The 18858-nt window shown below is 52.3% G+C and overlaps 1 protein-coding gene across 2 annotated transcripts; it reads right to left on the bottom strand.

Moving 5' to 3' along the window:
* Nucleotides 1–5003: 5003 nt before the first annotated feature.
* NOA1 (nitric oxide associated 1) lies at nt 5004–18858 on the bottom strand. 2 transcript variants are annotated; one of them, XM_002717067.5, is made up of 7 exons: nt 17738–18855; nt 16916–17080; nt 16111–16316; nt 12696–12827; nt 11111–11227; nt 5714–5831; nt 5004–5498 (listed from the first exon to the last, which is right to left on the bottom strand). In XM_002717067.5, exons 1-7 carry the CDS (start codon nt 18810–18812, stop codon nt 5296–5298), a joined length of 2016 nt encoding a protein of 671 aa, XP_002717113.3. In that variant the 5' UTR covers nt 18813–18855; the 3' UTR covers nt 5004–5295. The 2 variants fall into 2 exon arrangements, with proteins under 2 accessions (XP_002717113.3, XP_008266039.3); XM_008267817.4 differs by lacking the exon at nt 12696–12827 and having other exon boundaries at nt 17738–18858.

Here is an 18858-nt window from a genome sequence, read left to right as displayed (position 1 = left end):
TTCACCCCCAAAATGGCCGCCACGGCCGGCGCACTGCAGGTGCTTCCTCCTGGTCTCCCATGCAGGTGCAGGCGCCCAAGCGCTTGGGCCATCCTCCACTGCCTTCCCGGGCCACAGCAGAGAGCTGCCCTGGAAGAGGGGCAACCGGGACTAGAACCTAGTGTCCATATCGGATGCCGGCGCTGCAGGCAGAGGATTAACCAAGTGAGCCACGGCGCCGGCCCCTCAATTCTTCTTTAAAAATGGAAGTATTTAATCCTATATGAGTTGCTTTAGCTGAATTTCATATACCAGGGTACTTCAGTGTTTCATGGAAAAATGAAACAAAAAGGTGTGTTTCTGGACAAAGGGAAGGGAAGTGCATAACAGGACAGCTGGAGGGAGTTTCACACTCACATTTTAAAATAAATAAAAAAAATATGTTTAGGGGTGAGCGTTCGGCACAGCGGTGAGCACACTGCTTGGGATGCCTGCTTTCCATGTGGGAATGCCTGGTTCGAGTCTGCGCTCCTCGGCTTCCAATCCAGCTTCCTGCTGCTGCTCACCTTTGGAGCAGTGGTTGATGGCTCAAGTGACAGGGTCCCTGCCACCTACACAGAAGACCTGGGCTGAGTTCTCAGCTTCCAGCTTGGGCCTGGCCCAGGCCCAGCTGTGGCATTAACGGAAAAAAGCAGCAGATGGAAGATCTCTGTTTTTCTCTCTGCCTTTAAAACAAGATTTGAAAAATGAGTTTATTTTGGCACAAAAAATTGAAGTTTGTTCATAGTTTTTTTTTCATAATGCATTTCCATAAGTTTTTATTTTTTATGAAGATTTATTTTGCTTATTTGAAAGACAGAGTTACAGAGAGGTAGAGACAGAGAGAGAGGTCTTCCATCTGCTGATTCACTGCCCAGATGGTCGCAATGGCCAGAGCTGAGCCGATCTGAAGCCAGGAGCTTCTTCAGGTCTCCCACTTGGGTGCAAAGGCCCAAGGACTTGGACCATCTTTCACTGCTTTCTCAGGCCATAGCAGGGAGCTGGATCAGAAGTGGAGTGGCCAGGACTCAAACCAGCAACCATATGGGATGCTGGCGCTGCAGGCCCGGACTGTAACCTGCTGTGCCACAGCACTGGCCCCTCCATGAGTGTTTTGAAGACCCCTTGTATGCATGGCTTTCAAAAGTCTTTTTTTGCTGGGGTTGGCGCTGTGGTGTTAAGCCACTGTCTACAATGCCAGTGTCAAATATGGGTGCTGATCCAAGTCCTGGTTGCTTCACTTCTGATCCAGCTTCCTGCTAGAATAAATGGGAAAGCACCGATAGATGACCCAAGTGCTTGGACCCTGGCTTCAGCCTGGCCCAGCCCCAACTGTTGCAGCCAGGTCTGGGCCAGGCCAAAGCCTTTCTCCCACATGGGTGTCAGGGGCCCAAGCACTTGGGCCATCTTCTGCTGCCTTCCCAGGCCATAGCAGGGAGCTGGACTGCAGGCACAGCAGCAGGGACTTGAACCAGCACTCTGCTCCCGGATGCAGGGGTCACAAGTGGCAGCTTAACCCACTGTGCTGCAATGCTGGCCCCAGAATATGTATTTTAATTCCATTTTCTATGGACTTACTGAAGTACCCTAAAATGTTGATATTCTATTTTTAAAAAGATTCATTCATTTATTTGAAGGAAGTAGAGACAGATCTTTTATCTGCTAGCTCTCCTAACTCCCCAGACAGCTGCAATGGCTCGGGCGGGCCAGGCTGGAGCCAGGAGCCCATTGCTCCACCCAGGTCTCCCACATGGGAGCAGGGGCCAAGCACAAGGGGCCTTCTGCTGCTGCTTTCTCAGGCGCATCAGCAGGGAGCTGAATCAGAAGCAGAGCAGCCGGGGCTTAAACTGTTGCTCCAACATGGGATGCCATCATTGGAGGCGGTTGCTTATCTGGGTGCACCCGAACTCCAGCCCCAATGTTGTATTTTTATCATTCATCTTTTTATTATGCATCTATCATCACTGTAAATTTTTTTTATTATTTAGATTCATGAGTTGTTTGAAAATGTGTTTTGATCAGGGACTTCTGTTATTTGCAACAACATGGATGAGCCTAGAGGATATTATGCTAAGTGAAGTAAGCCAGGCACAGAGATACAAAGACCTACGATTGCACTGGCAGGCAAATAGACTCTGCAAAAGTAAAATTCCTAGGAGTGAGTAAGAATGATGGTTCCGGGGGCGGGTGTGGTGTAGCAGGTTAAGCCACCACTTGTGGTGCTGTCATCCCATTTTGGAGTGCCAGTTTGCATCCTGGCTTCTCTGTTTTTTTTTTTTTTTTTTTTTTTAAGATTTTATTTATTTACTTGAAAGAGTTACACAGAGAAAGAAGGAGAGGCAAAGAGAGAGAGAGAGAGATCGATCTTCCATTCGCTGGTTCACTCCCCAGTTGGCTGCAGTGGCCGGAGCTGCGCTGATCTGAAGCCAGGAGCTTCTTCCCGGACTCCCACGCAGGTGCAGAGGCCCAAGGACTTGGGCCATCTTCTACTGCTTTCCCAGGCCACAGCAGAGAGCTGGATGTGCTTCTTATCTCTCTGCTTCTTATCCAGCTTCTTGCTAATGTGCCTGGGAGGTGGCAGATGATGGCTTAAGTACTTGGGCTCCTGGCACCCACGTGGGAGACTCAAGATAGTGTTTCAGGCTCCTGGCTTTGACCTGGCCCAGCCCTGGCTATTGTGGCCATTTGTGAATTATCAGATAGAAGTTCTCTTTTTGTTTCTACCTGTCACTCTGCCTTTCAAATCAATCCTTAAATGTGTTTTTAAACTTGCAAAAAGAAATCAGAAATCAATGACTGATCAGTTTTAACTTTGGACACTGGCATCCTCTAGAGGTGTGTTTGAAGTACTAGGGGTACTTTTTGATTGTCCCAATGACTGAGGGGCAGGGGAAGTTGCTGCTGGTATTTACGTGTCTGGAGACAGGGACGCCAGGCATAGTGAAGTGGCTTTATACGTGGACAATGAGCTTCCCTACCCTACCTTCAGTATTTCAAAACAGCTGTGTCAGCCGGCACTGCGGCTCACTAGGCTAATCCTCTGCCTTGCGGCGCCGGCACACCGGGTTCTAGTCCCGGGCAGGGCGCCGGATTCTGTCCCGGTTGCTCCTCTTCCAGGCCAGCTCTCTGCTGTGGCCAGGGAGTGCAGTGGAGGATGGCCCAAGTGCTTGGGCCCTGCACCCCATGGGAGACCAGGAGAAGCACCTGGCTCCTGCCATCGGATCAGCGTGGTGCGCCGGCCGCGGCGGCCATTGGAGGGTGAACCAACGGCAAAGGAAGACCTTTCTCTCTGTCTCTCTCTCTCACTGTCTACTCTGTCAAAAAATAAATAAATAAATAAATAAATAAAAAATTCAAAACAGGCGCAGTGGGTTAACACCCTGGCCTGAAGCGCCAGGATCCCATATGGGCCCTGGTTCTAGTCCCGGCTTCTCCACTTCCAATCCGGCAGAGATGTTGTGGCCTGGGAAAGCAGTAGAAGATGGCTCAAGACCTTGGGCCCCTGCACCCACAGGGGAGACCCAGAAGAAACTCCTGGCTCCTGGCTTTGGATCGGCGCAGCTCTGGCCGTCGCAGCCAACTGGGGAGTGAACCATCAGATGGAAGACCTCTCTCTCTGCCTCTCCTTTCTCTAACTCTGACTTTCAAGTAAATAAATAAATAAATCTTAAAAAAACAAAAACAAAAACCAGCATCTATGTGAAACCTGCACTTACCAGTTGCAGCTTAAAAAATTTCTCCTTTAGAGTCCCTGAGGACTTGGAAGGGGTTAGGGGATGAGGTGAAAAACAGGAGTCTGAAATATGTAGGGGCTCCCACCTATTGGTTGGGAACATGGGGCTGTCTCTTCAGAAGTTCAGAGAACTAACTGCATTCCAACAAAATATTCATCTCAACAGTAGGATCTGGGGCTCGACGTGCCAACTGCTCGCGTACACAGCTGTAGCAGTACTGACTCACACAGGTGTAAAAAAGGCGAAGACTTGTGATTGGTATGACGTCCTGCAAGTACACGTGGGGAAGTGTTAATAATAAAATGGTTAAAGTGAGCTCTTGGTTGCACAGATCTCAGATGCCAGCCAGAAAGATTAAGCTTGTCTACCCTTTCACCCGAGATTTTCCGGCACTTCAAATTGGGAAATCCCTAACTCGCTCTCTAGGATCCATTGACCCCTTCTCCCCAGACAACCCAAGGGGGTTCCCATTTCCTTTCGGTGCCCAGCTTCCTTGGAGGGTAAGGCATTGACCGCTGGCCAGTGGATCAAGAACACAGAGGCGAGCAATGCCCAGCTCCCCCTTGTAAAGCAGGGAAGCTGCTTCGTGCACCCTGACCTACCCTCTTCACATTTGCTGGGAAGACAACCCACGGAATGTCCCCTCGCATCTGGATCCTCGGATGGCTGCGAGAACAGAGCCACCTACGCACTTGCTGAAGCCAACGCATTTAGGAGACATTGATTTCCTGCCACTTGCTCGTAAGCCAATAGCTAAACTGCCCTGCTGGCTCCATATAAGACGACATCTGGTCTCAATAAAAACTTGAAATGTAGCAGGGTTCTTTTTTTATGTATGTTGAGTCACACATACAGACTCTACAAGAACTTACATGGCCAGTACCTTACAAACAGGCATAGTTCTGAACGGTTTTTATTATTTTTCAAAATTAAGGTGACAGAGGAGACATCTGCTGGTTCACCCCCAAATGACTGTGATGGCTAAGGGTGGGTCAGATCAAAGTGGGGGCCCTAGAGCTCAGTCCAGTTCTCCCATGGGGGTGGGTACTTGAGCCATCACCTTCCATCTCCCAGGGTGCACACTGGTAGGGAGCTGGGATTGGGGTGATCTGGGGCTCAGATCCAGGCACCCTGTTAGGGGAAGCGGGCAACTCAAGTGTCATCTAGCTGCTGCTTCGCAGGCCCCCAATCTGAACAGTTAACAAGTCAACGATTTGATTATAGCTGTAATTAACACAATTTCAATGTATATTGTTTTTAAAGATTTATTTGAAAGGCAGAGAGAGAGAGAGAGTGAGGTCTTCCATCTGCTGATTCACTCCCCAGATGGCCACAATGACCAGGGCTGGGCCAGGCTTTCCCAAGCACATTACCAGGGAGCTAGATTGGAAGTGGAGCAGCTGGGACCTGAACTGGTGTTCATATAGGATGCTGGCTCTGCAGGCGGTGGCCTAACTCCCTACACCGCGGTGCCAGCCACATGAGTATACACTGTCAGTTCAGTGAGCAAACACCCAGTGCAAACGAGGCCAGCCTCGTGTAGTTATTTGTTTTTCTTCTTCTGCAGATTGCACACAAGGGAGGGTGGCTTCTTGGTTTTATAGGCCACACTTCTTCTGATGCGCTCTCCTTTGACGTTCACGATATGTGGCAAGAGAGGGGGCCGGACTGTCAGAACTGTCCCTTGAGGCGTGTAGCCTCGGAGGTGGAGCGTGTCGTGCAGGTGAGGTGTCACTGCGACCCAACCTAGGCGGGCACAAGAAAGAACACAGTGCTGTTAGCGACCCCTTCCTAAAAAGCACACAACACATTTGTGAGAAGTGCACGTTTTCAGCACAGGTTGTGTTTACGAATAAACTTGTGGTGCCTTGAAATCAGCCATCCTCATTTCTATCGCAGTATACTCTACGTCCACACAGCTGCTTCACTAGGTTTTTACAAAGCGCTTGGTCTACGCTCACCTGCAGAGGAAAACTTGATGTCTGCCACTGCTTCAGATCCAAGTCCTTCTTTTAAAGTAATGTCTTCACCAACCAGAGGGGGGAATTCTGTCATTCGCTCTTCTCCGCCCATCGGAACCTTCCAGCAAAAGAAAAAGATGTCCCGAAGTTCAAATTCAATCCCCAGGTAAACCACTGCTAATTCTGCACGGGCGTTACGAATCACCCCAGGCTCAGGGCCATGAGACAGGCAAGGACACGCTGCAGCTTTATTGACAAGAGTCTTGTAGCTCCTCATAGTGCTGTACACCCCAAGGGTAAGGTTGGGCCATTAAGACAAGGACCTTGGCTCTTACCATGTGGCCAGGAAGATTTACCCTCGCTTCTTTCTAACTCAAAGATCCCTGCAGAAGGGTACTTCAAAAAGTTCATGGAAGGCTGGCGCTGCGGCTCACTAGGCTAATCCTCTGCCTTGTGGCGCCGGCACACCGGGTTCTAGTCCCGGTCGGGGCACCGAATTCTGTCCCGGTTGCCCCTCTTCCAGGCCAGCTCTCTGCTGTGGCCAGGGAGTGCAGTGGAGGATGGCCCAAGAGCTTGGGCCGTGCACCCCATGGGAGACCAGGAGAAGTACCTGGCTCCTGCCATCGGGTCAGCATGGTGTGCCGGCTGCAGCGGCCATTGGAGGGTGAACCAACGGCAAAGGAAGACCTTTCTCTCTGTCTCTCTCTCTTTCCACTCTGCCTGTCAAAAAAAAAAAAAAAAAAAAAAAAAAAGTTCATGGAAACACATTATCAAAAACTGCATGGATTCAAACACTGGAGTCAAATAAGCCTATCTTTTATTTGCTATTATTTTTAAGATTTACTGATTTGAAAGGCAAGAGTTACAGAGGGATGTAGAGACAGAGAGGTCAGTCTTCCATCTGCTGGTTCACTCCCCAGATGGCTGCTATGACCCGGGCTGGGCCAGGCTGAAACCAGGAACTAGGAGCTTCTTCCAAGTCTCCCATGTGGGTGCAATGTGATGCTTTCCCCGGCCCATCAGCAGGGAGCTGGATTAGAAGTGGAGCAGATGGGACTCGAACCAGCACCCACATGGGATGCTGGTGCTGCAGGTAGGAGCTTTAACCTGCTGGGCCACAGCGGGCCCCTAAGCCGAAGCCTATCTTTTAATTCCATTTTCCATGAACTTTTTAAAAAAATATTTGAAAGAGAAAGAGGGATATCTTCTATCTGCTGGTTCACTCCCCATATGGCCAAAATGGCCATGGCTGAGCCAGATGGAAGCCAGGAGCTTCATCCGGGTCTCCCATGTGGGTTCACGGGCCCAAACACTCGGGCCATCTTCCACTGCGTTTCCCAGGCCCTTAGTAGGGAGCTGGATAGGGAAGTGGAGCAGCCAGAACAGTGCCCATATGGGATGCCAGTGTTGCAGGTAGTGGTTTATCCAATATGCCACAACGCCGGCCCTTCCATGAAATTTTGGAAGTACCCTTGGGTAAGGGACAGGATCCAGCTCCTGCTCCCATTTAGTAGTAACTGAGAATCACCTGTTCATGCATTCATTAATGACTCCCTCCTGTGTTTAGCACTGGGGACCAGACAGATGTTCTCATCTGGTCCCTGTCTCCAAGAGGTCGGAAGGGCAGATAGCAGGAGCAGACAGAAGGTGAAAGGCGCGATGAGCGGCCTCTTCAACATATGTGGCTGTGCAGGAAGCAAACAGGAATGCCGAGGCAGTGTAGGAGCTGTGCCTGGCGAGGGGCACAGGCGTCACTTATGAGAAAGGTACCCTGGTCAGCACATGCGCAGACACACGCTGGGGCACAGAGGGACTGGGGAGTGTGGTTTAACTCTCCGTGGTGTGTTCCCTGTGTGCGCGTGCTGAGGGTGGAGTAGCGATGAGACTGTGGGTAGCTGGACTCAGCAATGAATTATAAAGAGCGGGCACCTCGGAGCAGAATGCAAGCAGAGTAGAACGACCTGCTTTCCCTGCAAGGACCTCTCAGGAGGGTTTAATCCCGGACATTCTGTGCTGAGTAATGCCCTGTCCTGGGTGTCTCCAGACATGAGCACACGTCCCTCAGGGGAGGATGAGCAAGCAAGAGCTCGCGTGGCTGTGGAGGTCAATTTGGGGGTGGAGGCAAGGGCTGAGCGAGCAGGAGACAGGAAACACTGAAGCTGGGGAGCTACTGAAGGAGGTAATGAGGCAGAAGTGACTGTGATTTGGGAGTTGAGGCGGCAAACCAGGAGGCACCAGTGTCCCGGAGAGCATGTGTCACGCCCAGGCCCGGAACTGCTGCTCTGGCCAGCGCCAGCCACGTTCGTGTGAAGACAACCCAACGCGTGAGAGCAGAGCTCCCGAGGTTAGCGGAGGACAGCCCCGCCAGGCGGCCCCAGGGGGCGTCCGTTCCCGAGTCTCAAGCTGCGTGTCCACTTGTGTACTCTTGTTCCACCCACAAAGTGAACAGACCTAAGACAACAACCACAGTCTATGTGTAGGAAAACTGGCAGAGCCCGCGCTCCTGCCTGCCTTTAGGTGCACACTGACCCTGCACCTTCTAGAAGGCTTTGGAATAGTACATCCAGGGCAGGTATCTCCATCTCAGTGCAGTTTTCATTCCAGTCTGGCTTTCTTAGGAAGTCCAGAGAAGGAAGTATGCTGGTACTTCAAAAAGTTCACAGAAAAACAGAATTTAAACTAAGAACATATTTTGGTGCAAAAACAATTATGTGTGCTGTTTTTAAATGGAGATTTTTAAAAAGATTTATTTGAAAGGCAGAGAGACTCTTCCGTCCACTGGTTCACTCCCCAGAAGGCTGAGATGTCCAGGGCTGGGCTAGGCCAAAGCCAGGAGCCTGGAGCTCCATCTGTGTCTCCCATGTGGGTGGCAGGGGCCCAAGCAGTTAGGCCATCTCCCGCTGCTTTCCCAGGAGCATTAGCAGGGAGCTGGAAGTGGAACAGCTGGGATTCGAACCATCGCCTATATGAGATGCCTGTGTTGCAGGTAGTAGCTTAACTCGCTGTGCCACAGTGCTGGCTTGGCAAAAACGATTTTGAAATCCATACATAGCTTTTTCCATGAATTATGAAAAAAGTTTTTTGAGGCTGGTGCTGTGGTGCAGTGGGTTAAGCTGTGTCCTGTGGTGCCAGCATCTCATATGTGCACTGGTTCGAGTCCCGGCTGCTCTACTTGTGATACAGCTCCCTGACAATGCATTTGGGAAAGCAGTGGAAGGTGGTCAAGTTTCTGGGCCCCTGCACCCATGTGGGAGACCCAAATGAAGCTCCTGGTTCCTGGCTTCAGCCCTACCTGTTGCAGCCACTTGGGGAGTGAACCTATAGATGGAAGCGCGCGCTCTCTCTCTCTCCTCTCTTTTTTTAAGATTTTATTTATTTGAAAGTCAGAGTTACACTGAGAGGAGAGGCAGAGAGAGAGGTCTTCCATCCGCTGGTTCACTCCCCAGATGGCCGCAACGGCCGGCACTGCACTGATCCGAAGCCAGGAGCCAGGAGCTTCCTCCGGATCTTCCCATGTGGGTGCAGGGGCCCAAGGACTTGGGCCATCTTGTCCTGCTTTCCCAGGCCATAGTAGAGAACTGGCTCGGAAGTGGAGCAGCTGGGTCTTGAACAGGCGCCCATATGGGATGCCGGCACTGCAGGCAGCGGCTTTACCCATTACCCCACAGCACCGGCCCCTCCTCTAACTCTTTCAAATAAATAAATAAATAAATCTTAAAAAAATTTTTTTTTGAAAATGGGGGACTGATTTCCCATCCACTAGTTCACTCCCCAAATGGCCATGACAGCCAGGTCTAGGCCAGGCTGAAGCCAGGAGCCAAGAACTCCATCTGGGTGGCACGGGCCGAAATACCTGAGCCACCACCTGCTGCCTTCCCAGGGGCATAGTGGGAAGCTGGACTGGGAATGGAGCGGCCTGGAAACGAACTGGCACTCTGATATGCGATGTGGTGTTGCAAGCAGCAGCTTAACCCATGGTGCCACAATTTCTTTTTGGGGGGCACCAAAATAAACTCAAGCTTTTAATTCCGTTTCCTCAAACTTAAAGAATTATTTTATTTATTTGAGAGCCAGAGATTGCCCATCTATTGGTTTACTCCCTGAATATCTGCCAAACAGCCAAGGCTGGGAAGCCAGCTCCCAGAAAAACTGTGTCTCTCACGTGGGCGGCAGTGACAAGTACACGAGCCATCACCTGCTCTGCATGTCAGCAGGAAGCAGGAGCTGGAAGTGGATCGGAGACTTGAACCCAGATCCCCTGATGCAGACTGTGGGTGTTCCAAGCAGCATCTTCACTGCTGTGCTGAACACCTGCCCCCCATATCTACTTGAAGTCAGGCTTGTGTTGCTAACGTCTGAAGGGTGCCCATTTGTCTGACATACCTCCATCGCGTGAGCATTAACACTCCCCTCTGCTGTGCTGCACACCCAGTACTTCTGCGAGATGCATTCCCTATCTCCACCACCCTCATCTCACCACCACCACACATGCTATCCTTGCTAACAGATGCTGCCTGTCACTTCATCCTCTCCACCACCTCGCCAGCTAGGTGCAGCAGAGACCAGGGAAGTTGGCTGAAAGTCACACATTTTTGTTAAGTGGTGGAGTGGAACAGGCACTGAACCCAGGTGGTCTGCTCCAACCATCTTAGCCAACGTGCAATACCCACTATCAACAGTGTGGATGGCCGTCTTCTCAAAGAGCTGAGTCAGCCAGTCTTTGGTGAACTTTACAGAAGGGACGATTTCAGCCGCATGGTAAGGACCAAAGAGGGATGGCAACACAGAGAAGCACTGAGCAGGACACTTGAGATTTTTGTTTTGCCCCAGGATGACGCAGTTTTCCCACATCTATAGGTCAAAGGAGGGGATGGCAGAGCAGCAGGGAAGAGGTAGCAAAACCTGTAGACTGAGTGTTTGGGATTAAGAACCCGGGGCATCTTCCCACTCAGACCAGGGCTTAATCCCTGCTGACGGCGTGGACCGCATCGCTGCTGTGTGCCACAGGCTGTCCAGCATCCGCTGGGGCCTCCGCCCAGTAGATGCCAGTCAAGCCTCTGGCTGTGACAAAACCTCTAACTTCTGTTCACTCAGCACTGTCTAACCCAAGTCTCCCCAAGGATGCCACTACTGGGCAGTGGAAATGCGGCTAGAACCACTCTTCAGATTTTATTTAACTGATGAGTTTAAACTTAGACAGCCACACGTGGCTGGGGCTACCGTGCTGGACGGCGTAGCGCAGAGAAACGCAGCCCTGTGGCTAGTCCACATTAAGGGCTCGTCGTGCCTTCCAGCCAGGATCCTCGGAGACAATGAGGGGAGAGCCGGCTGACGGCTCACAGGCGGTTTTGTTCAACACGGGTCTTCTCGGCAGAACGACGGGGCCCTCGGCCTTACCTGTAGCAACGTGTGTCCCGCGTGCTTCTGATACAAGGCATCTGCCCTGTCCAAGTAAGTGACATGCACGGGGAGGAAGTTGGAAGCCACGACGGTAAACCAAGCTGACTCCTTTCCCTGAAGAAAGGAACGAGGCATCTTACACAATGAAAAAAGCTGGAAAACCTGCACAGCTCAATGTACAATTCATTCACAGAAGCGTAAACAAAACATCAAAGGTATAGTCAGATTATATTAATACCAAAATCAAACAGAAAGGCACAATGTGGCAGCAGTGCATTTTAACAAGTCCCGTACAACGCTGACTTCTATAGACCTGTTGATAATATTAAAAAATCACTGTCAAAAACAAAGAAGAAAGTAGGCTGCTTCAACAGTTCCTGTGTAGTTAGGTTTAGATTATACGAATAATCTACACTGTGGGTGGCAGTTAAGCCACTTGCAGTGCCTGCATCCCATACTGGGTGCCTGGGTTCAGAATCCAGCTCCACTTTGCATTCCAGCTTCCTGCTAATGCAGGTGCTGGCTAAGTACTGGGTTCTTTGCCATCCACGTGGGAGCCCCAGATGGACTTCATAGCTCCTTGGCTTTGGCCTGGCCTGTCCCTGCCTGTTGGACATTTGGGGAATGACCCAGTGGATGGGAAATCTTTCTCTGCCTTTCAAATAATAACAATAACAAATACCAGCACTCTATGGGCTTTGTTTCAAATGAATAAATAAATATTTTAAAAAAATCGTGGAAGAATGGAATTGAAAGGTGTTAATTTTGGTGTAAAAATATTTTGCAACACAGGGCCGACACTGTGGCACAGCAGGTTAAGACACTGCTTTTAACACCAGCATCCAACACTGGGATGCCCCTTGAGTCCCAGTTGCTCCGCTTCCAATCCAGCACCCTGCTGCGTGGGAAGGCAGCAGGAGACTGGGATGGCCTGGATCAGCCTTGGCTACTGCAGCCATCTGGGAGCTGAACCAGCAGATAGAATCTCCCTCCCTCCCTCTGCCTTTCAAATAAAAAGTAAATGGGATCTTCAAGAAGTTTGTGGTGCCGGCGCCGTGGCTCACTAGGCTAATCCTCCGCCTTGCGGCGCCGCACACCGGGTTCTAGTCCCGGTCGGGGCGCCGGATTCTGTCCCGGTTGCCCCTCTTCCAGGCCAGCTCTCTGCTATGGCCAGGGAGTGCAGTGGAGGATGGCCCAAGTGCTTGGGCCCTGCACCCCATGGGAGACCAGGAGAAGTACCTGGCTCCTGCCATCGGATCAGCGCGGTGCACCGGCCGCAACGCGTTGGCCGTTGGAGGGTGAACCAACGGCAAAGGAAGTCCTTTCTCTCTGTCTCTCTCTCTCTCACTGTCCACTCTGCCTGTCAAAAAAAAAAAAAAAAAAAAAAAAAAAAAAAAAAAAAAAAGTTTGTGGAACTGTGCTTATGAAAAAATTGTGCAAGGATCTCAAAACTCTTTGGCACCAAAATCAACTTGCCTTTTAATCACATTTTCCCAGACTTTTAAGCGCCCTCATATGTGTTTCCTTAAAGTGAATCCCAATATTTACTACTCATTTTTTTAATGGCATAGCTGTTTCTTACCTGCAGGAAATCTAATCGGCCTATAGCACCCAAAAAGAGGACCATCCCTGGTTTAAGCACAAAGGTTCTTGGGATAATGGACTGTGTTGGCAAAACAATATTTACTTCTTTTTCTGTCAGAAGATTTAAAATCTGTAAAGCAAACGATACAATTTTAAGAAAATTATTTTTATTGAAAATACAATATATAGTGATTTGCCTGTAAAGATAAAGAGATGAAAAAATAGTCCAGACTTTATATTCTATGTAATCCTCTGTCTAAATTAATCTCAGGGCAGGCATCTGGGGTGGTGGCTCAGCTGCCACTTGGGACATCTGTATCCCGTACTGAAGTGGCTGGTTCAAGTCCCAACTATTCTGCTTCCGATGAGCTTCTTACTCACATACAAGGAGCAGGTGATGGCTTCAGTGTGGGTTCTGCCGCCAGTGTGGGAGGACCCAGACTGAGTTCCAAACTCCTGGCATGGGCCTGGTCCAGTCCTCCCTATTGCAGATTTGGGGGAATGAACCAGCAGATGGAAGACTTCTGTCTTTCGAATAAGATGAAAATAGATAAATCTTCTGGCTTCTAAAGGATGAAGAAGAGTTTCTAAAGGACTGGAGAAAACAGCAATGGGAAGACAGGAACTACAAGATTCAGGTAAGATTTAAGGAATCAAACTGATTAAGAGTAGACAAAAAACTGTAAATTTGGTTCCTAAAAGCCTAACAAGGGGCGGGTGTTGGGCACAGCGGTTAAGACACCTGCACTCCATATGGAATGCCGGGTTCCTGTCCCAGCCCTGCTCTGGACAGATTCCAACTTCCTGGGAAGCAGCAGTGATGGCTCAAGGGCTCGGGTCCTTGCCACCCAGGTGGGAGACCCGGACTGAGTTCTCGGCTCTCAGCTTTGGCCTGGCCCAGGCCTGGCTATCAAAGGCATTTGGGGAGTGAACCAGCCAATGGAAGACTGCTCTGTGTGCCTTTCAAATAAATAAATCAATTAGAAAAAAACTGAGGAAACAAAAATATGATAGAGAAGCTTATAAAAAAAAATAAGACGGCTATAAATTTTTCTCATTATTTGTTTGAAAAGGCACTGTGTAAGCCACTTGTAGCACCAAAACTTTCTTACTCGAGTTCTTTGTGAGAACAGCTTGAGGAATGGTGGTCTACGTCATCAAACGCATGTAAAGTTTGTCTGTAAACTGACCCAGAAATAAAACTGCCAGTGCTGAGTGGTTTTATATCTAAAAACTTGAAGCTGTCATTCTGTTGGCTAGAATATGTTGCGAAAGATTTCTCAACAGGCCCTTTAAAAAAAATATTTAACTTATTTGAGAAGAAGAGAGACAGAGAAATGCCTTCCATGCAGTGTTCACTCCCCAGATGGCTGCAACAGCTGGAGCTGCGCAGATCCGGAGCCAGGAGCCAGGAGCTTCCTCTGGATCTCCCACACGGGTGCAGGGGCCCAAGCACTTGGGCCATCTTCTACTGCTTTCCCAGGCCATAGCAGAGAGCTGGATCAGAAGAGGAGCAGCCGGGACAGGAACCGGCGCCCATATGGGATGCCAGAGCTGTAGGTGGAGGCTTAGCCTGCTGCGCCACAGCACTGGGGCCCCCAGCAAGGTTCGTGACTAAAGCAACTGCTATGCCTGGGCTAACAGGCTGAAAGGGAAGGAGGAGTTGGCACTGAAGCGATGGGATATCCTGAAGCAGCCGTCCAGGCACTTACTGCTGGGCAAAAAGAGACTGAGCCCCAGGTGTGTTTCCAGGAGGGCAACCATGCAGAAAGAAAAAGTCTGCAGCATGTATAACAGGGGCACGAAAAAAAATGCATCTGACAGTGAAACTGGAAGTGACGCTGGTGAGGCAAAGGCAAGAAGAGTACCCAAGAAAGCTGTGCTGTCTCACAGGGAGATACGGACGTCAGGAGGAGACGGGGACTGCTCAGGCACCAGCTGCAGAGGAAGCGGCGGATGGACTGCGTGACAGCCTATCGTGGCCGCACACCTGAGTCCATCAATGACCTGGACAGAGACCAAAACTACAAGTAAGAGAAGCAGCTGTGAGACCGAATGAACACGTAAGAGTCAGGTATGGGGTGAAATGAACAAGACAAAAATTCAAATGACCCGTGAGATCCTGCAACTGTCCTAAAAATCAATAAATAAAATTAAAAATAAAGTGTGGGCCTGGGGGCCGGTTAAGCCTCTGCCTACAGCACCAGCATCCCATACAGCCTGGGGTTCGAGCCCCGGCTGCTCCTTTTCCGATCCAGCTCTCTGCTAATGGCCTGGGAAAGCAGTGGAACATGGTCCAAGTCCTTGGGCCCCTGTGCCCACATGGGAGACCTGGAAGAAGCTCCTGGCTTCAGATCGGCTCAGCTCTAGCCGTTGTGGTCATTTGGGGAGTGAACCAGTGGATGGAAGACCTTTCTCTTTGTAATCCTACCTCTCAAATAAATAAATAAAATCTTAAGAAAAAAAAAAAAACCAAACAAACAACAATTCTGTGGCGAGCCTGTGCTGCTGCGCTGCCCGTCTCATGTTCTGGATTACGCCGCCGGACAGTCGATGTTTGTTGGATGAAATAGTGAAAGAGAAGAGGCAGGGACACAGGAGGAAGAGAGAGACTTCCAAGTATTTCCAGGCCCAGGGAAGTTGGTGCATGCAGCCCCGAGGACCAAAGGGTACCAGTTACTGGGTGACGGCTCAGCTCAGCTGAAGAGCAGTGTTTACCTTGGGAGCTGAGGGGACACTGCGCCTGCTCCCCGTGAGTGACTCCTGCCTTGCGTTCAGCCAGAAGGCCTTATGAGGGCTACAGCGTGTTAGGAACTCAGGCACGGACGAGCGGGCTGCACTGCAGTGGTGCCTGTCAGCCTCAACAGCTAGGAGTCTGTACAGCACCACAAGTGGGTTGTCAGCCACGAGGTCCCCAAACGAAGGGAGAACTAGAGGACAGATGCCTCCCTGGCCTGTTTTACCAGTGAACCAGAACTGAATCGCAAGTGCAAGTGCATCTCTCCTCCTGCTCTCTGCCCGAAACACAGCGCCTGTGCTAATGAAAGTAAACGTGGGGGCCAGGGCTGTGGGGTAGCTGGTAAAGCCGCCGCCTGTGACGCGGGCATGCCCTATGGGTGCCGTTTGAGTCCCAGCTGCTCCACTTCCGATCCAGCTTCCTGCTGATGTGCCTGAAAAGGCAGCAGAGGATGGCCCAGGTGCTCGGGCTCTGAACCCAGAGACCCAGAGGAAGCTCCTGGCTCCTGGCTTCAGACCGGCCCAGCTCTGGCTGTGGCGGCCATCTGGGGAGTGAACCAGCCCATGGAGGATCTCTCTCTGTTTCTCTCTCTGTGTCTGTAACTCTGCCTTTCAAATAAGTAAATATTAAAATAAAAAAAAAAAAGTAAGTGTGGAGGAAGAGACCAGATACATACACAATTTTCTTTTGAAATCCCAGGGGTGTCATAGAACCAGTGGGCATCTTTCACGTCCTGTGGAGTCAATTCCACTCGCTTGGTGGATTTGTCTGGAGTCAGCACAGGTTCATTTTCCATGTCAAAGGCCAGTGAATCCGCATCAAACTCAAAGGCAGCTTCACCCTTCTGCTCCTTTGAATACAAGAATGTTCTTCCAACTCTTCCTAGAACACATTATACCGAGGTCATCAGTCAGTCCGTCAAAGCTTTTGACTCCAGACAACTTACGAAGGCTAACTTAGGTGTACAGAAGTGAGACAAGGTCTCTTTGATTTGTAGGAACAAATTAAAAGCAAACTTACTAATTCTATTTGGAAAACAGACCGAGAAATCATCTTCCTGCTGATTCACTTCCTAAATGAACTCAACAGCCGGGCCAGATGGAAGCGCAGCAGCCAAGCCGGGAACTCAGGCTGGGTCTCCCAGGAGGGTGGCAGGGACCCAAATACCCAGGACATCACCTGCTGCCTCCCGGGAAGCCGGAGCGCGAGCTTGCACACAGGAGTTGAACAGAGGCATTCTGATAGGGGACATGGCCGTCGTAACTACTGCATGAAACGCCTGTCCCCAGGGCAGCCGCTGCACGGAGTCACCAACATTTACCACGAGTATCGGTCTGGGGTTCCAGATGGAGGCAGCCTTGCCTTTAAAGAGACCAAGCAAGGCAGCCTCTCCCCGCAACAAGCGGCTGGCCCCAGGCCCCTGAATTTCGGGGAGAATTCCGGCATGGGACCAACAAGGGCTTTCCCCACAGGACGCTTACCCACTACGTATCCACGTCTTTTCAGGAGCCGGAGCCGATTCTGTTCCTGCTCACTGAGCTCCTCTTCAGCTTTGGCCGCGTCCTCTTTAAGTCTTTTTTGTCTTTCAAACATTCTGTAGGGAGTTGGGTTGCAGATGGGGAACTTGAGAAGGTTTAACGTAGTACCTGGAACACGGGGAAGGGAATAAGGGGAAGGAATGAGCGCTTCTGAGGATACGCGCTGTTGTGGGGTACGCTGCTTTCTCTCACGCAACCTCCACGCTAGCCCCCTAGAAATAGTCCCACTTCACGGAGGAGTCGTAAATAAGCCGATTGGCTCGCAAGCTTAACCAGGACTTGAATCCAAAATCCGTGTGCATGTCTGATTGCTGTTTTCAACATCACCAGGTAAAAAGCAACTGCGGAGAATTCAACTCCAGCGCAAGGCAGAAGACCAGCTCACTAAGCAAGGGTGAAGTCTGGCTTCAAGGGGACACAGGGCTGTCGCAGTGCGCTCTCCCAAGTCCAGCACAAACAGGGTCACAGACACAGGGACCCATTTTCCAAGCACGCAAGTTTCTTACCAAGTCACCACCCGCCCTTTCTTCCCCACGCACGCTCTGCACTACGGGTTATTCACGTGTTGTGCGTGGAGCACCCGCTGGCCTCACGCCGGGAGTCAAAGCCAGAGGACCCTACGAAGAAGCCAGCTCCAGGGACACGGCCAGAGCGCAGGGGCTTCGGCTCTGTTCCGGCCAGGGAGGCGCGAGACCCCCGCAGGGCTGCAAGGTTCCAGGGAAGGCGCCCGGCGGCGGGCACGGTGCGCCCGCTTCTCGCACTCACCCGGCCACGGCGAGATGGTGGCCTTGTCGATGGCCTCGGCGCCCTTGGCGGTGCAGTAGTCGGACTCCAGCAGCGTGTTGAACAGCGTGGACTTGCCGGCGTTGGTGGCGCCCACCAGGTAGACGTCGCCGCGGTAGCGCCAGGCGCGCTGCAGCGCCGAGATCAGCTCCTCCACCCCATAGCCGGTCTTGGCGCTGACCAGCCGCACGTCCCTGACCACCGTGCGGGACGCGCTCTGCTCCTCGTCCCCGCCGGCGCCGGGCTGCGGCCCTCGGTGGCCCGGCGCCGGCAGCAGCCCGGCGCGCACGCACTCGTCCCACAGCCGCTGGCGGAGCCGCCGCCGGTAGTCAGGCGCGTCCTGCGGCAGCAGGTCCACCTTGTTCCCCAGCACGATCAGCTGCTTGGGGCCCACCAGCGCGGGGAGGTGGCGCAGCAGCGGGTCGGGCAGGTCCAGCAGGTCCAGCAGGTAGAGCACCAGCGCGGGCCCGGGCCGCCGCAGCGCCGCGCTCACCTGCTGCAGGTACTGCGCGCGGCTCACGCGCAGCCGCAGGGCGCGCCGGTGGTGCACCAGCAGCCAGCAGCGCTGGCACACGGCGCGCGCCAGCTGGCCGTCCTGCGCGGCGCGGGCGAACTTCTCGCTGGGCAGGTAGCCGGGCACGCCGGGGTCCCGGCAGTGGAGCTCCGCCCCGCAGCCCGAGCAGGGCAGGCCGCTGGGCGGCACCGCCGGGTCCGGGCGGCCCGCGGCCGGGGGCGCGCGGAGGCTGGCCCGCGCCTGCCGCCGCTCCGCCCGGCGCCGCGCCTGCTCCTCCTGCTCCTGCTCCCGCTCCCGCAGCGCCCGCAGCAGCTCCTCAGGCGTCGGCGGGGGCTCCGGCTCCGGGGTGTACTCGGGGAACAGGAAACGCTCCTCGGTGTCGTCCCCGGGCGCGGCGGGGCCTTGAGGGAGCGCCCGCCGCAGGCCCGACGGGGGCTGGGAGGCGGCGGCGGCCGCGCATCCCGTCCGCAGCAGCCGCACCGCAGGCGCGGACCACCGCACCACGGGGCCCAGCAGCCTCCCCGCTAGGCGTGCGGGCAGCATGGGGATCGCGGCCCGCCGCGAGGGGGCGGAGCCACCACCGAGCACG

The sequence above is a fragment of the Oryctolagus cuniculus genome, chromosome 8, assembly GCF_964237555.1.
Source record: "Oryctolagus cuniculus chromosome 8, mOryCun1.1, whole genome shotgun sequence".
Lineage (NCBI taxonomy): Eukaryota > Metazoa > Chordata > Mammalia > Lagomorpha > Leporidae > Oryctolagus > Oryctolagus cuniculus.
This window is presented reverse-complemented; position numbering and strand designations above follow the sequence as displayed.

Coding starts and splice junctions, on each gene's coding strand:
- NOA1 (XM_002717067.5), bottom strand. CDS start 18,812: ATGCTGCCCGCACGCCTAGCGGGGAGGCTGCTGGGCCCCGTGGTGCGG. Junction 5,832..11,110: donor CGGGACACACGTTGCTACAG/GTAAGGCCGAGG, acceptor TTTTGCTGGAAG/GTTCCGATGGGCGGAGAAGA. Junction 5,499..5,713: donor CATCAAGTTTTCCTCTGCAG/GTGAGCGTAGAC, acceptor GTGCCCGCCTAG/GTTGGGTCGCAGTGACACCT.